The 21,812-nt window shown below is 53.8% G+C and overlaps 1 protein-coding gene across 2 annotated transcripts; it reads right to left on the bottom strand.

The window, feature by feature from the left end:
- Positions 1-315: 315 nt before the first annotated feature.
- Positions 316-20,996, bottom strand: PLPP7 (phospholipid phosphatase 7 (inactive)). Of its 2 annotated transcripts, XM_062590916.1 has the most exons (4): positions 20,864-20,996; positions 20,182-20,272; positions 18,333-18,810; positions 5,701-6,533 (listed from the first exon to the last, which is right to left on the bottom strand). In XM_062590916.1, exons 3-4 carry the CDS (start codon positions 18,781-18,783, stop codon positions 6,169-6,171), a joined length of 816 nt encoding a protein of 271 aa, XP_062446900.1. In that variant the 5' UTR covers positions 18,784-18,810; positions 20,182-20,272; positions 20,864-20,996; the 3' UTR covers positions 5,701-6,168. The 2 variants fall into 2 exon arrangements, with proteins under 2 accessions (XP_062446901.1, XP_062446900.1); XM_062590917.1 differs by lacking the exons at positions 5,701-6,533; positions 20,182-20,272; positions 20,864-20,996 and adding exons at positions 316-474; positions 1,554-1,684 and having other exon boundaries at positions 18,333-18,939.
- Between the last annotated feature and the right edge of the window lie 816 nt (positions 20,997-21,812).

Below are 21,812 nucleotides of genomic sequence, written 5' to 3'. Positions count from 1 at the left end.
TTAACCCTTGCTGCGCCCCGGCGAGGCAGGTCCGCCTCACCGTGCTCTTCTGCAATGAGTAAACTGAGGCACAGAGAAATCAGAGAGACAGCGGGAACCCTTGCATGGCTGGGAGCAGCCTGCAGCGCGAAGCCACGGATTGACAAAAAACCCAACGGACAGGTTGTGGTTTTAATCAGGTTTTACCTTTTCGGCCATGCATCTTTTGACGGACAAAAGAAGGGAAAGCCCTGACAAGCTGCGGCCCCACAAGCCTCCCTTCCCACTAGGTGTCCCCTCGCAGTGGTGCTGGTCCTTAGGTCCATGCACCTCACTTGGATTTTAATGATCATTTACCATCGCGACACATTCCAGCACTTAAATAAGCTTCTTGAGAAGCAGAGATAAGGGATCAGTTTTCCGGTTCATCTTGCCAGTCTGTCTGCAGCAGATAAGGATGTTGGGCAGCAGGAAAAAGGTTATCTAGAAAGGAAGCTGAGCAAGGGCTGCTGTTATTGCAGGAGGCTTCAAAAAAAGGAACCCCCCCAGGAGTCTCGCAACCCCCACAAGCCCTTCCCAGCTGGATTCGAGGGACGGTCGGAGCCCGGCTGAGCCGTCCTGCTGGGATGGGTGGCAGGGCCGCCGTGGCGGCCGTGCTCTCCCGCGCCGAGGTGCCCCCAGACCTGCTGCTTTCCCTCTCTGGCCTCATCTCCCCCGTCCGGCACCGGCTCGGAGGAGCTGAAAAGGAAGCGTGGGCTTTGGTGTCTCTGCCACCCCGTTAGGAGGGAGACCTGACCATGCTTCTGGGCTGAGGGGTTGGCGAGAGGGAAGCTTTCTGCACCGAACTTGGGGACAGTCCTCAACCTTTCTTAACCCAAGGATCGCCTCGCTTTTTGAGAGAGGGCAGGGGAAACAAGCCATGTCGGGGAGGGATACATTTGCAAACTAATAAAAATTTGTTTTCCCTTTGGATGGCTGTTTGTTACTTTAACTTCCAGTCTTTATTTGCTTTGTGGCTGGTGCAGGAATGATGTATGCCATTAAAAAAAAAAAAAAAAAAAAAAAGAATTTTTAAGAAGCCATTTTCACTCAAATTTGCAAGTCCTCTTTCAGCCACCTCTGAATCCACCCAGCATCCTCTCCCCAGGCATCCTCACTGTATCCCCCCCATGCTCCTCTGTTTTGCTAATTCCCATTAATCTGTGCTTTACATAAGCCTGAGCTTGCGCTAAACACAAAGGCTGTGCACTAACATGCCATTAATACACATCTTTAGGTTTAGGGTTTAAAGCAAGCAAAAACCCCTTGCACCCAAGGAAAACAAGCTGTGACAAATCATCGCAGGCAGCTTCAAGGTGCAAATCCCAACGGGGAGTGGGCACCAGCCACGCGTGCATCCCAGCTCCCCGCAGCTGACCTCTGCAGCCAGACGTCAGGGGCTGCTGCCTTAACACCTGCTGCATCCAGTGGGTTCAACTACTGCAAAGCTGCTCGGCCAGAGGCAAATGTCACCCAACACCCTGAGCGTCTTCGCCTGTGGATGTTTTGCTAACATCCATCACTTTAGCACTTACCTTCTCTTATTTTAATTAATCTCTGCAGGTCTGACTTTCCAGCTCTGCTGGGACCGGGCAAGCCGGCTGGCTGGTCCGGGGAGTGCTGGATGGGCGAGGAAGGCAGACGGGGTCCCGTGAGCGAGCCTGAGCTGCGAGAAGCGAAGAGCATGGGGCCTTGCAGCCAGCATTCACCTCTACCCATGCACGGGTCCGGAGGGTGAATCAGAGGGAAGAGGCTCTGCAGGGACAGGGGAGTTGCTGGAGATGGGAACCATCTGTTTGAAATTTGTTGGAAAATTTCAATTGAGAAAATTTTAAACTGAGAAAGATCTAATGTAATGCTTGCAATCAAGTTCCCAGGTCCATCCCCATCATTTGCAGAGGCTCAGAGCAAAGGGAGCACCGCGAAGGCATTTCCCACGGCCTTGAGCTCATGGACCTTGGGCCACGGACGCATCCTGCAGCGGCTCCCCGGGAAGTGAGGTGCGGCGGCAGACCCACCTCAGCAGTGGGAAGCGCCAGCCGCTTGAGCTGTGCCGTCGGCAGTTCCACTACCACTAAAGCATAAGAGGTGCTGGGGGGGACAGGGCACCCCCAAGCCTTCCTGGCCCCCAGCACCTCCCCCTGCTCGCCCTGGCTCGGGCTGCCAGAGGTTAACGGCACGCACGCGGCTCCCGCGATTAACTTTTCCTAAATCTGCAGTCCTTCCCTGCCTTCTATTTTTGTAAGGGGAAGGGGAGGGGGGAAGGTGGCATTTGCAAGGGATTTCACTCAAATAATGAAATAAATGTGATCAGCTGAAGGACCCTTAATCCGCTTTGACTCTTGCATCCGAGGGAAGGGACGGGGGGATCCACGCTGCCTCCGGGGCCCAAGCCGGCGGGCAGGGAAGCGGCCCCATCCCCACCATGCCGGAGAGGGCAGAGCCCGCGGGACACCCCCGATGTGTGGCCGTGCCTGCACACGGACCCCTGACACCTGGGGGACCCTCTCTAAACGCAGGGTGTCTGCCCGGGCCAGGCAGGGCTGAGCTCAGACGCCCGGACGCCCACGGCAGCCCCCGCCGCTAGCAGGGAAAACGCCTCCGTTTGCCTGCGGGAGACGGTCCGGCCGGACTTGGAAACGCCGAACGAGCGGCGCAGGCCTGGCGGAGTCAGGGGTTACTCAGCGCTGTAAAATGCAAACTCAACTGGAAACCGGGGAGAAGCCTTTGAGCCCTAGGTGGGAGTCTGCAGTCACGAGGATGCTCGGAGCAAGCAGGAGCAGCGCCGGGAAGCCGCGTGCCAGCTGGCCCAGAGCCGCGGGGACGGTTAAACCTGTGCGTCCCTCTGCTCTCATCGCTATCCACACCAGGGTGGGTAAAGGCGGGGGGGGCATTTGCCCAAAAAATCCCAGCACAGGGTGGACCAGCGCGCCGGCCGTGCTGCCACGGGGAGATCTTGCATAACAGCCTTCCTAATCCGCCCAGCGAGGCCGGACATCGCGGGCTGCTGCGAGGAGGGATTTATCCCACCTTCGTTTCCCCACGGCCTCAGATATTACCGAGGCCGCGGACACGCGAACCGGCTTGCTCAAATAAAATGCCAGCTTAGATCAGCAAGGGAGGAGCTAAGCACCCCTGCCGTGATTCCCACATACGCCCGCAGATATAATCCAGATTTGCTACTTCCCTGGCACCCTTTATTTCGTTAATAAATTAAAACCTCCCTTTTGCTGCCGAGTGTAATCAGCATCAGGGCGAGGGGGGGAAGGGTGTCTGACTGCACACGGCAGAAATACGGGCGAAATCTCCGTGGCCGCCGCGGCGCCCGGGACGCTGTCCTCCCCGAGCCTCGCACCGAGAGCCTGGCACAGCCAGACTTGGGGGTGGAAGGTTCAGGGGAGACATCTGTATTTTTATATACCCTTGGTGTGAACACCAACACAAGCTCCCGGAGGGCAGAGAACGTGGCCCCAAAGCTTTCTGCCTGCAGCTTCTGAGCAACATGTTCCTCCACGGCCCACCAGCGTTTCTTAAAGCCGCACAAAATCCCACCGCCAAACCTGAGGCCAGCAGTGAGCACGACCAAAGCTGCCTCCAGCACACTGCCGAGCAGCCCGCGGGGCCAGGAACCACCTCTCTGGGGCTCCTGCCAAGGCTGTGACCCATCTCCAGCGCGTCCACCCCTGCAGGCAGGTTTTACGTGAGCGACGCAGCCAAGGTGCTGTGCCGGGTCCACGGGGCTCCCGGGTCCTTGCTCCGCCAGGGAAGAGCAGAATAAGGGAGTTCAGGGAGACTGGTGGTAGCGAAACCACAACACGGAGCTGTCCCCAGCGAATGCAGCTGTTTTTTCCATGCTGAACCGGTTGTTCTCCTCGCTGCGCAGCGTCTGCGTCACCAAGGGTGGGATTTTTAAAAGCCGCTGAAACGACGCTGGTGCCAAGAGCAAAGGGGACGCGCTCCCTCCCCTCCGAGCTGGGCGTCTTCCAGCGCTTTGGGCTGGCCCGAGCTGCACCGAAAGGAGCAGGTCGCCAGGCCCAGCCGGGTCCTGCCTCTCCCTGCCCTCCTGCGGCCACACGCTGCGCTGAGACCCCCCCTTTACACCAGCACGGACCAGCAGTGACTCCCAGAGTTTATTCCCTGCTCCCCATTTGAACAAGCAGCAGCGGGGGGAGCCGGCCAGCCCCGATAACACCCCGTGCTCCGCCATCTGTGACGCCAATCCGTCGGCCTCCGGAGATAACCAGCAAGACCCAGAGCCTCTCCCCTTTCCTGAACCCACAGCTGCAGCCCTTTCCAAAGGGACCTTCGAGCGACCCACCCCCGGGGAGCTCCCTGGGAGTCTCTCATCCCTAAAGCACGCGCCGGCCCTCCTTACCACGCCTCGCCTGCTGGAGATGAGCACCAAGGATAGATTTTCTGTTTGTCTTCTTTCCATATTAATTATCAAAGAACAACAAATGTTAGTAACTTGCTAACTTTCCTCTCACCGGCAGCCCTGGTAGGAACAGGGCTCCCCAACACGCTGGGATGGACGGGTGTGCAGGACCTGGCTGCGTGCTCCCACCTAAGTCCTGCAAGACAGGTGTATTTTGCTCAGCTTGGGACAGACAGGAGGACAAGAATGGCAGGATCCTTTGGGACACCCGCAGAAGCACCCAGCCGGGGAGGCGCTGAATTTGGTAGCGTCTGTCATTCACCAAACGTCAGGACTGTCTCCTAAAGAGACAGGGAAACCACAGCAAACTGCAAGGGCTCTCTGCAAAATATGGGGTTTTCTTAGCTGTGAGGGATGATCCAGTTTCGAGACAAAATACGCTGAGCACGGTCACTATCTGTGTAACGAACAGCCAGTTTTCAAGGTGATAGTCTGGCAGCAATGGAGCAACAGCCCCGTGTCCGTGTGCCGCACTTTACGTTCAGTAATCGCAGGCCAGTTTGCAAATGTTGATTACTTAGCCTTGCAGTCCGGGAAGGTCAGGAGTGCTTCCCTCATTTCACGCAGGGTCAGACACAGACGCGTTCAGTATTTTGCTCAGTAACAAGGTCACAGACAAGCGAGCAGGGGCAGGGCTAGAGTCAATCCTGGCTCCCTGCCGCCTCTCCAGCTCACCAACAACTTGCTGCATATACCAGAAAGCATTCATTGCTAGCAGAGACTTACCTCAGAAATTACTATCGAGAGCATCATTTGATATAAATACAAAGTCATGGCTGTGAAGACATAGAAAAAGACTCTGCTCTCTAGATAGACCTGCCCTGCAAAATTCAGTGACCCTGCCACTAGGATGAAAATGGGAACTTGCATTTGTCCTTCTACCCAACAAAAAACCCCATGTGCACCATCGCAGAGTATGACTTTGAACCTCTGATGAAAGGCCACCTTCAGCACCTAAAAAAAGTCCTAAGCACGTACCTAGATCTACCCCTCTAAAGCAAATAATTTAAGTGAACGCACCTATCCCCTAAAGGGCAGTAAGACTGCAACATATGCTTGAAGCTGAACATGAATCTAAATCTTTACTCAAGTGGCCTTTGTCCCTTCTCTCCAAGGTCAGTGCAGTTCTGGTCCCTATAGGACCATCATCCAGCCTGCACTAAAATAGTGCAATCACTCAGACTTCCACCACTTCGATTGAAAAACTCCCCAAGAACCAAACAGGGCAGCAATTTTATGATTATTTATTATCTGTGAAATGCCAGCAGTGTCCTGACCCTATAAGGAACACAAACTTTGGGCTTACAGTAAGAAAAAGCACTGTGGCCAAAATCATTTAGCCTCAAAGAAGGTAACAAATGTGTTGTCAGAGGAAGATCTCAGGTGCTGCCCACTGTGAGGATATATCGAGGTGCTGATGTGAGCCACCCAAACAAGGCAGGCATGTAGCTCATTTCTCACATCTGTAAAGCTTAATTTGGTTGCTGTACAAATACAGCCTGAGAATACGGCCAAAACACAGCTGTGGCCTTTGATTGCTAAAATCCAACCAATTGCAAGTAATGTTTTTTTTTAGGCAGGGAAGCAACATTAAAAAACACCACTACTCATGGAATTTACAATTCTTTCCAACAGACAACATGTAAAAAATACTGAGAGGGAGACCCTTAAAGTATCTGCTAGTTTCCAGTTGAAAGGCATCAAGTCCCCCATGTTCACCAGATTGATATCAACATCTGACACGTGTTGGAAGACATCCATATCAATTCCACTAGCCTGAACTGTAAGTAGCCAAAAACAAAGCCAGACAGAACATCTGTGATGTGGTGCCGTCCGATCATGACACGGGAAAAGCCCACGCAGAGGGCCCAAAGGACCAGCAGGATCCGGAGGGGGATGGCCAAGACCAGGTGGTTGAGGAAGAACTTGGAGAGCATGGCAGCTCGGCTGGCGTGCCCCGCTGGAAAGGCGTAAGTGTCCATGGTCAGGTAGTCCAACAAGCCAGGGCTGACGTCATACGGGCCTTTCCGCTTGGCCAGCTTCTGCAAACCAGCCACAATCATGATGTCCAGCAGCAAGGCTACAAGGCAAGAGACAAAGAAGCGAAGCTGGTCAGAGAGAGCAGCACAGAGAAGGGCAGTTTTCAGGGCAGAACGTAGGAAAGTTGTCGCTGTTTTTAACTAAAACTGTGAGTTCAATTCTAGCCACGCGAGCATGGTTAGGTTGAACTCAGCTCCTGACAGCCTCAAGTCAGCACACAAATGTTAATTAACCCTCCTATAATTAAGAAACAGTTGTCTCTGTTACAGCCCCACAGCAGGGTGACATCCTTCTAGACGTCCCACCATCTCCCTCTCCGTCTGCTGAAGCGATGAAGACCGACAAGCCAGTTTTCACTCCCGTTTCTAGTCACCTCTTGCTTCCTGTAGCCTCTTCCCCAGCAGCACTCTGCAGGCCGCCCCACGCAGCCTCCCCTCCCTGTGCAAACGTGGCTGTGGGCAGCAACCCCCCCCCAGCCTGAGCAACCACAGGCGTGCAGCGGCAGAAGGAACAGCCCCAGAGCTGCAGGTTGCAATATCAAGTAGCCTTTCTTCCCCAACTGCTTCTGGAACGAAACCCATCGGCGCTTGTCTTACCAGCTTCCCCTTCACCCTTCCCCCCAGCACCCCAGCCAAGTGCTGTCAATTTTATTTCCTAGCATTGATTTTTTTTCCCCCTAATCCTCTCATCTGCTTTTCCCCAGCCCTTCTAATTAGGTAGAGTGCTGATTTCAGCTCCTCTCGGCGAAGGCACTGCCACGAGGAGGAAACGCAAACAGCCGCGAGCGCAGGCTGCCCCGTCCGCGGGGCCCGACGAGGGCTCTGAGCGCTGCCGAGGCTTCAGGAGGACGGACGGGAGCGCGGCCGCGGCGGAGGGAAACGCGACGGCACTTTGCAGGCTGACGCTCCCCGCGGCCGCCCCGGAGGGTTTCTTTCTGGGCAAACTGTCTCCTTCGAGAGGGCTCGTTTTCCTCGTCACGTGCAGCGCTTCTCGCGCCGGGAAGGCGGACGGCAGAGCCGGTGTTTTCACTCACAGCTCCCTGGACCTCCTGGCTACCAGGTCCCCGCCGAGCTGCATCTAGGGACCAGCACTAGGGACGGGACTTCAGCCTGCTGCCGGGCACCCTCGCACGGCACTTGGAGACTTGCTGGTTGAGAAAAGGAGGGAAGAAGTGGAAAAACAGGCCGCGGAGCTCTGCGCCGGCCACTCGGCGCCGTTTTCTGCTGGGGAGCGGACGCCGCCAGCCCCGCTTGCAGCCGCGGAGGATCGCTGCTCGGGCGCGAGGCGGGTCACGCCGGCGCTCCGCTCTCGCGTTCGGCTTCGTAACTCAGCCCCCAGCCCGGCTCCTCACCCGCGCCAAGGTGACCCCGCTGGTCCCGACTCAGCAAAGCTCTTTGGGAGCCGCTCTTCCGCGCTCACCTGCTCCGCTGCCCGCCAGTGCTCCCTCAGCCCGGACCAGAGCTGGGCGAGACGCGAAGCTCCAGGAAGCAATCTCCCATCCAGGAGCACAGACTCGCGCAGTCGTTTCAGAGAGACGATGCACCAGCGCGGCCACGAGAACACTCTGGCCCAAACTCCTCCTGCTGAAGTCAGCACCTTACTCCCTCGCTGGAGGAATCCAGGCCAGGTCTCGGGAACCCCAAAGGACCCTGGCGTCTCCTGCGGGATTCAGTACGCCTGCTACAGACCGTTCCCTACCAAACCCGTCCGTAGCTCAGTAACACAAACATTTTGTCTGTTAATGACGCAAAGTGTTCAGCATTATGCGTTGATATTTTGCACTTACAAGACTTATTTTTTGGTCAGCGGGGATGAGAGGATAACTTGAGGGCTGCAGACATGCTCCCAGCATGGAGAGCAAACTGAAGAGCAGGTCTAATAATCCTTTCGTTCAGGAGATGAACAAGTGGGCCTGCGCTACTGCTAGCTTTAATTTTTGTCAGCTAGTGCACAGAAAGTAGAAAGCCTCACTCATCTGCATTTCAAGATCCAAAGGCACGACAGCGTTAAGACTGGGGGTTAATTTGCCGTTAAAAGAGAGAGAGAAAGAAAAAAAAATCCCTCAGTTTGGTGCTTTTTCTGTCACTTCCCCCTGCACTTTCGGTTCCCTCCGTGAAGCAACTTATTTGTGAAACAGCCTCAGCTGCCTGCGCTGCTCCCACCACGGCCCCGAGGCGTGCGGGGTGGGGGTCCCGCCACCGGCGCCCAGCTCCGGGGCGCTCGCGCTGGCAGAGCCTTCGCAAAACAGGGGCCGGCAAGGCTGCGCCGTGCCCTGCGCCCGGCTGCTCGCCCGCGGACACGCGGTGCCAGAGCGAATCAGCTCCCGGCACCGCGGTGCTTCTGACAGCGTCAGCAAACGGCCCGTCCTGCAGAAATAGATGCAAACGGTGCTGTCACTCAGAGCCACAGCCCGGGTCCTATTCCCTTGCAATTGCTTGACCTACATTCCCGCTTGGACTTGGGCTGAACTGTTTTTTCTTCCCCTCCTCGCTGTTTCAGCTTGATGCAAACAAAATCCTCCCTCCTCAGCTGAGCATGTTCATGCAGAAAAATATCCCGCTACAGGGTCAGGTGCGGTCTACCTGCCCCTAAAATGCAATGAAGGACGGATGCAAATTCTTCAGGCCAAGGCGATCGAAAGCTGGAGCAAACGCAGCCCCAGGAGCGTCCTCGGAAGGGAGCCTGCAGCCGATGTGCCCCCCACGCTGCTGCCCGCCGCCGGACGGGTTGCCAGACGGGCAGCGGGGATGGCAGGGTGCCGGGTGACAGACAGGTGAGATGAGAACAGCAAGAAATTTTGCGTTTGGGCATCTGTGCCATGCCCTTCCTGCAGATCCAGGTATCACCGTATAATTTAAAACACAGCAAAGCCACCGAGGGAAGGGATTAGTACTCTCCCATTGCGCCTTCCACATTTTTTTTTTCTGAAAAAGATCCAGAATTTTCCCTCTGACCCGGCTATTAGGGGAAACAATCTTTCATATTTCTTGTGCAAAACCCTCCAACTGCAGGGACGATCTATTAACATCTAAAACTTCCTTAAAATATAAAACCAAAGAGCAAGTCTCGGCTGTCCGTGACAATTTTAGCATCAGAGATCACCTTGGTGTTGTAAATAGCCAACATCTGGCATCAGATGCAAAGCAAATGAGCTGAAAGCGAGCCCCCTGGGCAGACATTTTATTTCTATTAATAAGAAAAGGAAAACAAATATCTGCTTTGCTCCTACCACTAAACGTTAGGAACCCATTAGAAATTGAAAGGGGAGCAGGGGAGCAGGGCACAGGGGCAACCTCGGAAGTGCTGCCGCCGCAACAAAACCGAGCCAAAACCCAAACCTGTTTTAAGGGATGTTGAAACAGCCGATGTCTCCTGTCCCCGCAGGGTCCTGCCCTTCCCGGTGCCCGAGGGGCCACGGCTGTTGCTGTCCCTCGTGGAGGGGGGGTCCGAGGCAGGCTGAGGATGGGGCACTGCATGGGGCGAGCAGCCTCCGGGCAGGCGCCGGGACGGGACGGGCATCGCCTGCCCGCGGCCCCGGCTCGCGCTGCAGCCTGGCGGCATCTCCAGGGAGCAAGGCAGATCCCAGCTGAGATGTTTATATAAACTAGTTATCAAAACTGCACCTGAAAAACACCCTGGGTGCAGGGCTGGCAGGGGGAGAGCAAGGAAGGAGGAAAAAAAGGGAGAAAGCCACAAAAGCCTTTGGCCTCGTCTGTCCCCGCGGCCACCACGCACACGACTTCACACGCGTGGGACTGCTTGGACTAGCCAAGGCAGCTTCTCCAGAGGCAGGGCCACGAGCTCAGGATGCGGAAGAGGCACGGGCTGGACACAACCTCCCAGGGCCACGCGGCACGAGGAGGAAAAGGGGAACCTGACCCTCCAGAAATGGACCAAGAGCATGTCCAGCAAGCTCCGGGAGCACCCACGCGTGGGAGCAGGGCTGTCTCTCCCAGCCCCAGGGGCCATTTCAAAGCAGAGGCAGTAACTCATTGCAAACGTTTCAGCCAGGGTCCCGCGCTGCTAGCGGCTGCACAAACCCCGCTGAGAAGACACGTCCCACCACGCCAGGCTACAACGGCTGCAGCCTTGTGCAGGGCTGAAGCCGACTTTGGGAGAACTTTGTTTCACATACTAGCCAGCCTCATGCAGCTCTGAACTTCTGACAAATGTCAAAGAGTTTCTATAGCTCCACACAGCAATTATAACTAACAACAACAACAAAATCCAAGGTTTTGCAACTTCAACTGTTTAGATTTTACTTACATGCCCCATCCTACAGCTTCCGAAAGGAACTTCCCAAACACAGTCTGCTACAGACATTAGCCATGAGCCATTTGTAGTTCTGATTAGTCCACATAAATGAAAGGTGCCGGTTTCGGACGCTCCCTCGTCGTCGCTGCGATGGCGCTGCTGGCAGCTGGAGGAGCTCCGCTCCTCCGGAAGTGAACTCCTCTGCCTCATCTTCTTCTCAAAACGTGGCAATATTAGGTGTAAGAACTGACAAAAGGCACAGATGGCACAACACATTTGAGAACCAATGAATCAGCTACTGCAGTGGTTTGGGGGGACGTTATTTTTCGTCTGAACAAGCGGCAGAGAGTGTTGGGCTTTGGGTGCAAAGGGTGCTGAGAGAGGTGGCCGCAGAAAGGTGAAAACACAGTGGAAATCAGCTTCGTGCAATTAATTAAAAAAAAAATAACACAACACCTAAAAATAGATTTGCTATACCCTGGATGGTGAGGAACAGCGCCGAGCGCAAACACCGGCTGCCTGGAGCTCTCCCCTTGGAAACACTGCGCCCTTGGGAACCGGGCAAGTCCTATCTCCGGATCAACCACTCAGCGCGGCTGCTTCCCAGGTCGCTGCCGCGCAGGGAGGCGAGGGCGAGCGCGGCGCGGTGCCTCCCCGGGGTCCTCGCCTCCGAGCAGCGCTGGTCGCAGCCCCGCTCGTCCGCTTCCCCGTCGCCGCAGGCTAAAAGCCGCTGCCGTGCGCAGCGCGCTGGTGGGGAGGACGAGCTGATCAGCGCGCGCCAAAGCCCTCCAGGAGCTCCAGCGGCCCGGAGAAGGGCTCCAAGGGCTCAGCCGTGCCCTCGTGCACCGTGACGTGCAACGCGCGCTAACGGGCCCCACGACGGCACTGGACGGGAGGAGCCCCTGACACCCCCGTGGACCACCCGAGACCCACGACAGCACCCTGCGGGTGGAGGCCTGGGGGCTGCAGGCAGACGGGGTCTCCCCGCTGCCCAGCCAGGTAGAGAAGAGCAGGGGAGGATTAATGCTTTCTGAGGGGGTACCAAGAAGAAAACTGCCTTGGGCTCGTTATCGGCAGCAGCTCACAGCCCACACACGCTGGGCTCCTCTCTCGGATTCAGCCTTGCTTCAGCTTGTGTTTACACCCCACTGCCTTCAATAAGGCAAACGGGCAAAAAGGTTTGGGGCTGATGGTCTGCTGCCCACAGGGTCTCCAACCACCACATCTAAAAGTGTTTCAAAGACCCTGATCTGCCAGGCCTCCCAGCCTCCCTATACACATGGAAATGGAGGACCAGACCAGAACTGGGCTCCAAGCGGAAAACTGGAGCTTCCTTCCAAAGGAAGAAAGAAGAGAAAGCTCATAGAGTCCCCTCCTTCCCCTTCCTCCCTCCTAGCATCTCCCGCACGAGCCTGGCCAAGCCTGGCCCACACCCGGGCAGTGCCCGGCTCCCTCTGCCTCCTACTACTCCCAGCTACTCACCTCGTTGCCTAAGACTCCTCCACTGTCCTCCTTCCCAACTACTGCTCTTGTCAAGGTGCATTACAGGCAAATACACTCATCCATTTTGAAGGATTTCCCTTCGGGCCAGAGCCTTGCTCGGCTTCTCCGGCAGGGCAGGCTCTGCATCAGTGGAACAGCTATTGTGTCTTTGGAGCTCTGAACCAGGGGCAATGGGAAGCTGTTCCTGGAGTGACAGACATAAGTATGACTCACTTCCCTTGTTTATTCCCCTTCTTCCCATTTAACAACCCTCGCACTTCTTTTCTCTTTCAATCTGCGTTCAGGCTCTGGAACATTTTGCCTGCTAGCTCTGCACAGGGGGTTGGTTGGTTTCAAGCTTATTGCAGTTTCCCAGAGGACAGCAAACTGATGGATGCAGGGCTCGCACCGTCCTTAGCACCAAACAGCCAGCCAGGACGTGATCTCCTAGACCCTTACCAGTATTAAGGGAGCTGATCGAGCAGTAGTCGGACAAAGTCCTTATGCAGGTCTCTGGAAATATTCCCTGTGCCTGCTCCAGGAATAGTCAAATGGGTCTCAGCCTCTTACTGGCTGTCCTCTATGTGAAGGGACACTGCAGACCTGCAAGTCTGCCCTGCAGTGAGCAGCATGCATTTGCTATAAGGAAAGCAGGCAAGGGGGGAAGGGAAGTCAGGAGAGTTGGGCTCTGCTCGCTGTTCACAGATGCCCGAGCTCATCAGGCACAAGGAGATGAGGGGTGAGGATGGCACCCATCAAAGGACCAGGGGCTTTAACTGCAGTATCTGGACAGGACAACAAGAGGTATATTTGCAGTTTGACGTGATGAAGAGGAATATTCAATGCCAGGCTGGACCTGTGCCCTGCTGGATGCAGGGAGTGGACCTCTGTGCTGTTCCCTCTGCTTAGCACCCACCACGGGGCAGTTGTACTGGGTCACTTCATTTAAATATTTCTATCTCACTGGGCAGATGTGCTACAAATTTGCTGAGATTCCAGTGGTCAGTGCTGAGGCTGGAAGGGGAGCATGGACAGAGGCTCCACATGCTGAGTTTTGCAAGAGGGATTGGGGAGAGGCCCAGGAATGGTGTCTAAGCTGGGAACATTCATGCAGACAGCCAGCTCTCGAGCTGTCTTTTCCTTCCCTACTGGAATATTATCTGCCCTGTTTAACTCAGAAAATCTCCAGCCTCACAGTGGGAAAATGAAAGGGGAAAACAGACACTTCTGGCCCCAAACCATCTCTGGGGCTCTCAGCTTAGCAAGCTGTGCTGCATATGGACTAATCCATCTGCCAGTGCAACTCCCCATCCTCTCTGTCGGGTCTGGGCTGCTGAACCCTGAGGCTCAACACGATGAGCTTGTCTCTGCTGCCTAGGCATTTAATCTACCCAGTGACCTTTAATAGCAACGGGCAATACTGTTTGAATTCTCACCACACAGATGCCAAAGAAAAGTATCACAATACATGAAGCACCCCTATGTTACTGTTAGAGCAGGGGCAGTGGGGTCTCTCGGGACCTTGTGCAGGCCTTTCTCGCTCTCTTTCCTTCCCAGCTCACCACTTCACTGCTAATCTAGACTTAATTGGAGGCTGCCATGAGGAGATCGCGGAGTCCTGTACATATGCACGTATGTGTGTGTGTGTGTTTGTGTCAGCAGAAGTCACAGATCTGCCTCAGAATATTATGGCTTGCTTTCCTACCAGGCTAAAGCTGGGGCTGTATTCAGAAAAAAAGCTGGAGAGAGCAAGAACTGACTTCTTGCTCACCTTCAGGAGTGGAGAAGTGACCGTGGCCTCCTTCCCTCCTCTCGTGGCAAGCGACCCACCCACAGCTTGCCACACAGCTCTCGATGATACATCTGCACCCCTCAGCACTGTTTTATTTGATGGTGATAAATGCTTAGTGACAGCACCAAAGAGCCAACCTACGAGTCAGAAACTGGATGCAGAGCCAGCTGGTAATGGATGAGGACTAGGACTTATATCATCGAGACAATAACGGGACACAATGGATACGGTGACCGGCAGCTCTGTGGTGCTCCAGCCTCCTTCCAGCATGCAGAGAGAAAGCCGGTGCCTTATTCTTCTAGTCTGAACACCCACAATTACCAACTGTTAACATTTAGTATTTCCAACCAACCACAAACCATACATTTTATGCGCGAGCGTTAACCAGGCAGATACTCTATGACAGTAAATTCCAGCAGCTGTATTGCAGCTAACTAAAACACGGCATCAGACGGCGATTTGGCTCTTGACCCAATAGGTGGACTGCATCAAAACTACCACTTTGGGCAGATCAGCATATTCAATCCCCATCACACTAAGAAAGTGCCTGGATCTGGAAAGACCATCAGTCTAACAAGATCATTCTGTTTAGCGTAACAAATAGAAGGTGAAGAGGTGACTTGATCACTATCCAAAACACTAAGAGGCAGAAGAGATATTGGACAAAAGAGCTCTTCAGCTGAAGAGATAAAGGTAGAGAGAGGCAATGGTAAGAAGGGAAAATTCAAACTAAAAGCAAGGCAGTTGAGAGAATACTTACCACTGCAGTAATTTAGAAACAGTTCTGACAACATCACTGTCACTTGAAATTTTATATCAGATTGGATGTTTGGGTCTTTTCCCTTAACAAATTGAACAGGAATAAATTAAGGGATGTGCTACAGCTTGCATTTTGCCGTGGGTTAGATCAATGATCCAAATGTTCTCTGCTGGCTTTGCAGTCAATGAATCACTAAATTTGGATCCACATCCTCACCAGATGGATCAGAACTTGAACCCAAGACACTGCTTATCTCAGGATTTAATGGAGTTGCTCTCTGGAGCACGTCTGGTAAATTTATTGAAAGTTCCATAATATTTGTTTTTCCCCGAAAGCCCAATTGTGAGGTTCGAATGATTTTCTAAGCACCTCAGTTTTTATGAAATCCTTGTAATCTCAGAGAAAAGCTTGAACGTTCCTAAGAGTTCCAACACGAGAAGGCAAATAAAATGAACTTAAATTGGGGGGTTTCTTGGGCTATGACTTTTTTCTGATTTGGCACAGAGGAAGTAGGTTTGCTTCCTGACTTTTTTACAGACAGGACTGGCAATACTGAGACAGTCTTCCTGAAAGCATCTGGCAGAGGGATTTTTATAGTAGGCACAGATATTTGATTTCTTCCATCTTTTCAGTAATAGTCTGTGACTATGCTTCTCTGGCTGTTTGGCATTTGCCGGAAAAAATTACGAGGAGAATCAATAAATTCCATCACAGATGACAAACATGGAGGGGGAACATTGCTTGGGGTAGCTAATCAACATCTACTGTTGGGATGGATGGAGTGTCCCAGGGAAAGAGGTCAGAACCTCTCACCCCAAGTGCCCCCATATGCTTTGGCAAAGATCGTACCAAGAGCTCCTCAGGAGCAAGTGCCCCCCCTCCATCTGCAGTGGTGCTCCTGCCAGGTTCCCAGTCCCATTTCAGCAGTCTCCTGTCTCCTTGCCTTGGAAAGCCTGACTGCAAAACCCAACCAAGTGCTCTGTGATGGGCTGGCTCCTTGCCCAGAGACTGCATCAGAAATTCTGCTTGATATATCAAACTCTGAGCAAGCAGGGGGAAGGGAGGAAAGCCAAGGGAGGTAAAGAGGGGGTACAGCAGACAACCTCCCTTCCCTGCCTCCCTCTTCCCAGAAGACCAGCAAAACACCCGGGATGTTCCCTTCCCTTTGACTTATCAATAGACATAAGGTCTTTACACTACATTTTGCTGGATTTGAACCACAGAAAAACAGCAGCAACAAGAGTGACCAAGAATGCAGCAGACTCACCAGTCATATCACACTGTTCTCATTTACTCAGAGATCATGCCTCATGAGATCTGTCTAGGTTCACTGACCCCACACTTCCAAGCAAGACTCTGTTGACTGTGAGCAGCATAGGCATTACAGAAGTAGTTGCTTTGATATTAAGCATCGAACCAACACCACACATCCCAGCAGAGATCTCACTCTGTGGGGTGGCAGAAGACACACTGAGGAAGCTCTGACAAGTGAGGCTCAGGGGACCTTGGGCAGTCCCACTAGTCAGTGCTGTCTACTTGGAGGGCAAAGTGGCTTCACTTTAGAGTTTGCCATATTTACTGAGCTCTCTAGTCACACTATGATCTACTGAATTGTGAATTTAATCATTTTTTGGCAGGTGAGGAAAAGAGAGCAGTGTGTCTAGGCAAGGAACCAAAACTTTAGAAACTCCCAGAGGAGTTTCTGGGCAGTATATTTGAGCTAAGGAGACCTGGAGATGCAGGTAGTACTCTTTCAAAGTACAGCAGCTAGCAGCTGCAGTGCTGAGTTTCCCAATGACCGCATGATATTCAAAGTTTCAGTGCAACCTGGAGGTGGCTTTGCATTTGGACTGCCTCACATGACAACAGAAGAGTGAGGAAACCTTTTCTGTTTTCAAACCAAAAGTGGCACTCACTTTTTATAGGATCTCAAACATTTTGCAGACAGAAAGACCAGTTTTTAGGCTCCTGAACTGTCAAAGGATCTCAGGGTCAAGAGACATCTGGAAACTGTGCTGGTTGGTGTTAGTCGCCTACTATTTCATCCCCATGCCCTTTAAAATGGAGCTTCTTTTCTCAGTAAGAGTTTGACCCAGAGCACTGAGGAGTCAGTGGAAGAACTCCTACTGACGTCAGAGGGCTCTGCATCATGCCAATGCTATTCTTGCTTATTCCCCGCAATGGCCTCTCTTCATTAGATGTCACAGCACGAGGACAGTCTCTTTCAAAGGCAGAGGGGAGAAAAGGCAGCTACAGCTGTGCTTTTAAAGCCAGTTCAGTGCAATCTTCACCTTCTAAAAAAGGATAAACTTCCAAAAAAAAAAAAAAAAAAAAAAAAAACTGGGACCATGTTGCAAGGCCTGTATCCCATCACAGCCAGCCCCCACACAGGACATCCCTTTCCTGACGTGCCCATATGAAATAAAACATCTCCATGTCCCCCACAAAAGGCTCACTGAGAAGCAAGGGCTGAACCCTAATGTTCTCAATTTCCCTCACCAAGCAGAAGTCGGAACTCTCATTGCTGTTTTGGGGGGAGAGGGTAAAACATGAAGGCTGACCACAGCCAAGTGAGCTAATGAGTCAAAGCAAGATACGAGAACAAATCCACATGCCAAGGGAAGAGAGAGAAGAGCAAGGTCCTTAAGCACGCATGGTCAGGGGTGGAACGGGGCCTAGATCTAAGGCAAGTCATGTCTAGAGCTCAGCCTGGTCACTCGTGGGACATCAGTCCATACTGCTGGGATGAGCCCCGCTCTGCTGAGAAAGCAATTCCTTTAACATGTCCCAACCCCCAGAAACAAGAAAATAAGCATATTGACCACTGGAAAAAGAAAGAAAGAAAGAAAGAAAGAAAGAAAGAAAGAAAGAAGACTAGCAGGAGAGCCAGAGAGATCAGATCCTGTCTTCAAGGCCTCAGGGTCAAATTAGCGCAAGGAAATGGGGACAGCAGCAAGAAAGGTCCTCAAGGGAAGAAAAAAGCAAGTTCTAGCAGCAGCAGGGAGGGCGACAGGACTCCATTATGCGGTTGCTGAGAAGAGCCAGGGCCTGTTCAAGGAGGTGGAAAGGGAGTAAAATTTTATTTTTTTCAATGATATCTTCAGGCCCTGCTTCACACTGCAAACATAACTTCTGGATTAAAATCTTTCTGTTTTCCCTAAGCCACCGAAGCAGATAACCATAGATTAAACAGAAGACATCACTGCTGGTACCTGCCCACCTATCACAGACACCTTCTTGGTGTGACCTCTGCCCTGTGCAGGCCTGGGGGGCCAGCGGCCTGCCCCAACTCAGCAGATGTGACCAACAGACAGAATTACTCCTTCCTTCTTAGCTTTTTGCCACATCTACCATTCACAGTACTCAGGACCAATCTGAAGTTGCCATAATGGCTTAGTGCAGCATTCATCCAAAAGGTCAATCACCAAAAAGTCCTGTTTCCTGACCACATCCCATGGCTGAGAACTGCCAGAGGAGGACGAGTCACAAGGCTGCTGTCCCTTGTGACCAGGGCTGGGCTTTCACTGCGGGGAAGGAGGTTTGCAACTCACCTAGCAGCAGGTTCATGAGGACCTCTTGGCCTGCTAGCGTGCTGCTCTTCACCAGGCAGATGAGCGTGCCTGCAATCCAAGGGATCCCATGCCCTGTTATCCCCAGGAGGTTAATCATGGAGCGGGCACCGCCCCAGGACGAGGCTCTGTTGGCACACACTCCTAGCCTCTTGGACATGCAGATATCGATGGCCAGCAGGGAGTTGAAGGCGATTCCCTTGAAGGAGGGGTTGAGCTGCATGCAGTCCTCTTCGGGTAGCTGCTGGGATTGCCTCCGCTCCTTGGGATTGCTGTTCTGGCCACCAGCTGCTCCAGCCTGGCCGCTCTGCTTTCTGCTGGAGCTCCTGCTCTCCTGGTTTCCTTTCAAGGGCTGGTTCAGGGAGAGGAACTCAGCCCTGTTGAGGACATTGTTCCTGTCTCTTGCCCGGGACCGCATCTGGGATGCTGGCATCGCAGCCTCTCGCTAGATGGGACTGCTCTGCAAATACCACGAAGGAGAAAAATCCCTCTTCTCCCTGCAGACAGCTTCCCCCTCTCCCACCCTCAAGAGTTACGAATTTGGGAAGCTACAAAGGTTCCCCTCTGGTGCAGTTGCCCCCAGCACAGCCTGCAGCTGTTAAATATAGAGTAAGGAATGCACATGGCTGTTTACTTCATGGGCCTAGCAAGCTTGGAAGGAAAATTAATGCCAGGCTTGGCAGCCACTCCAGTGCCAGGGAAAAAGGTTAAACAGCCAATAGATTGGAAGAAGAGGAGGGAAATCCTTTGTGCCAAAGGTTGGTTGCTTCTGGCCTGGTCTATTTAAATCTTCCAATTGCTTATTCCCCAGGGTTGCAAGGGAGACTGGGAAATGTAGTTTTTTCCTACAATAATTCATATTTTAGTATGTGAGCGTCAGAGCTGGAAGAGCTCGCCACAACAGGCTGCTATCGCTCCTGCAGCAGGATGTCCAGCCCGGCTTTAAAATCTCCAAGGACAGGCTTTCCTTGGGGACTTCCCGCAAGGGGACCCATCCAGAGAGGTTCCTCCTGCTTGGCGCATTCTGCCACATCTCATCCCCTCTTGGAGCACCCTCCACGGCATACACATCTTTCAAACGTTAGCAGCCCCATCCTCCCTCTCCCCTCCTGCCCCTCCGGAGCAGCCCCCGCGCAACGTCTTCGGCGCTAACCCCGTATCTGGGCCCAAGGAGAGGCAGCGCCCGCCGTTGTTTGATTAAAGGAGACACCGCTCTGCTGCTGCATTGCCATGCCCTGCCCCCGGCGCTGAGCGTGGCCTAAATACGGCACGTGTTCCTGCCGCGCCGGCCAGCATCGCCGAGACAGGCGGTGCCCGCGTCCCCCAACAGCGACACCGGCAGCGGCAGCGGAGCAGGCACCGTCGCAGCCCCCGGGGAGGGGAGAGGGACGGCTTCTCCCGGCACGGGCTGGACACTGCTGGCTTACGGCAGGGGCTGGGAAATCCTGCTGCAGGGGATGGGGCAGAACCGCAGTCCCTCCCGCCGGTGCCTGGTGGCCCCTTGCTGCGCACTGCCTGCTCTGTGCGCTGCGGTCCTCAGCCTCCGCCTTGGAGCTCGGAGGAGCCCCTCCGACGCAGCTCTCGCCTGCAAGCCGCCAGCGCCCACAAGCCTCCACGAAACCTTCCTTCTGCGCTTCCCTCTGCCCTTCCCCGGTGGCACCTGGGCGCCAGTTTTACAGCTCTGAGCGATCTAGCTAGGCGAGAGCGAGCCTCCACCCCCCGGCCTCCGCTGGCAGCTCCTCCGCGCAGCAGCACGACCTGCTGCAGCAAACGCCCGAGCCAGATTCACCCCAGACCCTCCGTTTTTTCCAGGCTGGTATCGCTGAGTTACCTTCCCCCGGGCAACGGTCTGTCGCCGTTCCTCACCACCCACGCCTTGGAGAAATGGGATTAGTCCCCTCTCTGCAAACAGGATGGAAATCCTACGTGGACAGAAACGTGCAAAAGATTAACGTTGCGCCGAGGAACAGAACGCCTGGGACATTTCTTGGTCTCAGTGATATTTACCTATAAAAATGCTAAGTTTTAAAAGTCAGTGTTTGTACAGGCAGCATTAGGAACATATCTTTAAGAGTCTTGTCCAAAATGCACAGGAGAGCTTAAGTGCTAAATGAGAGGTGATTCTTGGCTTTCTATGACAATTTTTCACTTTCTTTGCGCTTTTTATCAAAAGCTCTCAAAACGCTCTAGATGAACCACACCCCCAGTCTGTGCCCGTCGTACAGACAAACTGGTCCTGACAGGCTAGTCCAACACTTAGTCAAACGAATCAGCCTTAGAGGTACCAAGCAGCTTTGACTGTTAGGTTTTACTCATATTTTCCTCCCCTATGAATCAAAGGAAAATAATGAGCATCAGCTTATTTATGAATCACATCCTCCAAGAGCCTACTGCTATTACGGGATGATATCTCAGCGGTCTTCCCCTCGCAAACATCCCTACCCGTCCCATAATCTATGACTCCTTTCAACTCAGGCAGCAAATTACTGTTTTTTGGGGGCTGCAGTACGCACGGATACTGCTGCATCGCTGGCCCGTGTCGGCTCTCACTCGGCAGCTGCATTCTTTCGCTATCGGAGAAGTCAGCACCCCCGTCGCCGCTTGCCTGCCGTTATCCCGGTCTGAGGTTCCAGGGCACGTGGAAAATCCCCCCCACTGCTCCCCAGGACACCGGCTAGTGAGATAACCGGAGTCATTTCTTCTGCCCGCTGCCTGGCCGGTGCTGCGTGGCGCTTCTTGCAGTTAAACATTTGTGGACGGAAGGTTAAAGCAGCGGTAACCAAAAACCTGCAGAAACAGAAAGGTCTGTCGCTCCCGCCACGCCGAGGGGCACTGAGCTGTCACTGAGCCTGTGCCTTCCACTGGGAAAAAATACCTGGAATGCACTAGGAGCTAATTTAATCTAGTGCCTGTCATTTCTGCTGCCACCATTCCCAGGTAGGGGGGAATTTCTCTGCCTTACGTGTGCGGTTTCTACAGCCTCCACTCGGGAACGCAGCCTTACGCCCAAGCACAAGTGATCAGCGGGGAAGGAGACCAAGGAGGAAGCACGGCCCGGAGCAGAGACATTGCTAACATAACCCTGCCAAAAGTGGAAGAGGAAAGGAAAGCGATTTGCTCTCCCAGTTGCGAGCAGACAGCGAGGCCTCCGCGCTGGGCTTCCCGGCCGGTTACCCTGCATACCGGCAGCTGCAGCTGCCAATCGCAAGCTGGAGAAGCTGAGCTGGAGAGAGAAACATTCCCGATCCCTGCGCCGGGGCCACATCGCTCCGAGGCGCACGGAGCGCCATGCTGCTGCAGGCACGGGGCCGGGGGGGGGGGGGGAGACGCAGCGAGCTCAGGGCAGATGCACTGTGCTCAGGAGACAGTAAAAAAACCCCACGGGTTTAAAAATACTGCCGATAACCGTTCGGAAGGGCTCCGTGCTGGGGCGGGTGCTGGGCCGGGCTGGCGCGCTGCGCA

This window comes from Rhea pennata, chromosome 18, assembly GCF_028389875.1.
Source record: "Rhea pennata isolate bPtePen1 chromosome 18, bPtePen1.pri, whole genome shotgun sequence".
Taxonomy (NCBI): domain Eukaryota; kingdom Metazoa; phylum Chordata; class Aves; order Rheiformes; family Rheidae; genus Rhea; species Rhea pennata.
Note: the sequence above shows the minus strand (reverse complement) of the source record. Positions and strands in the feature narration are given on the sequence as shown.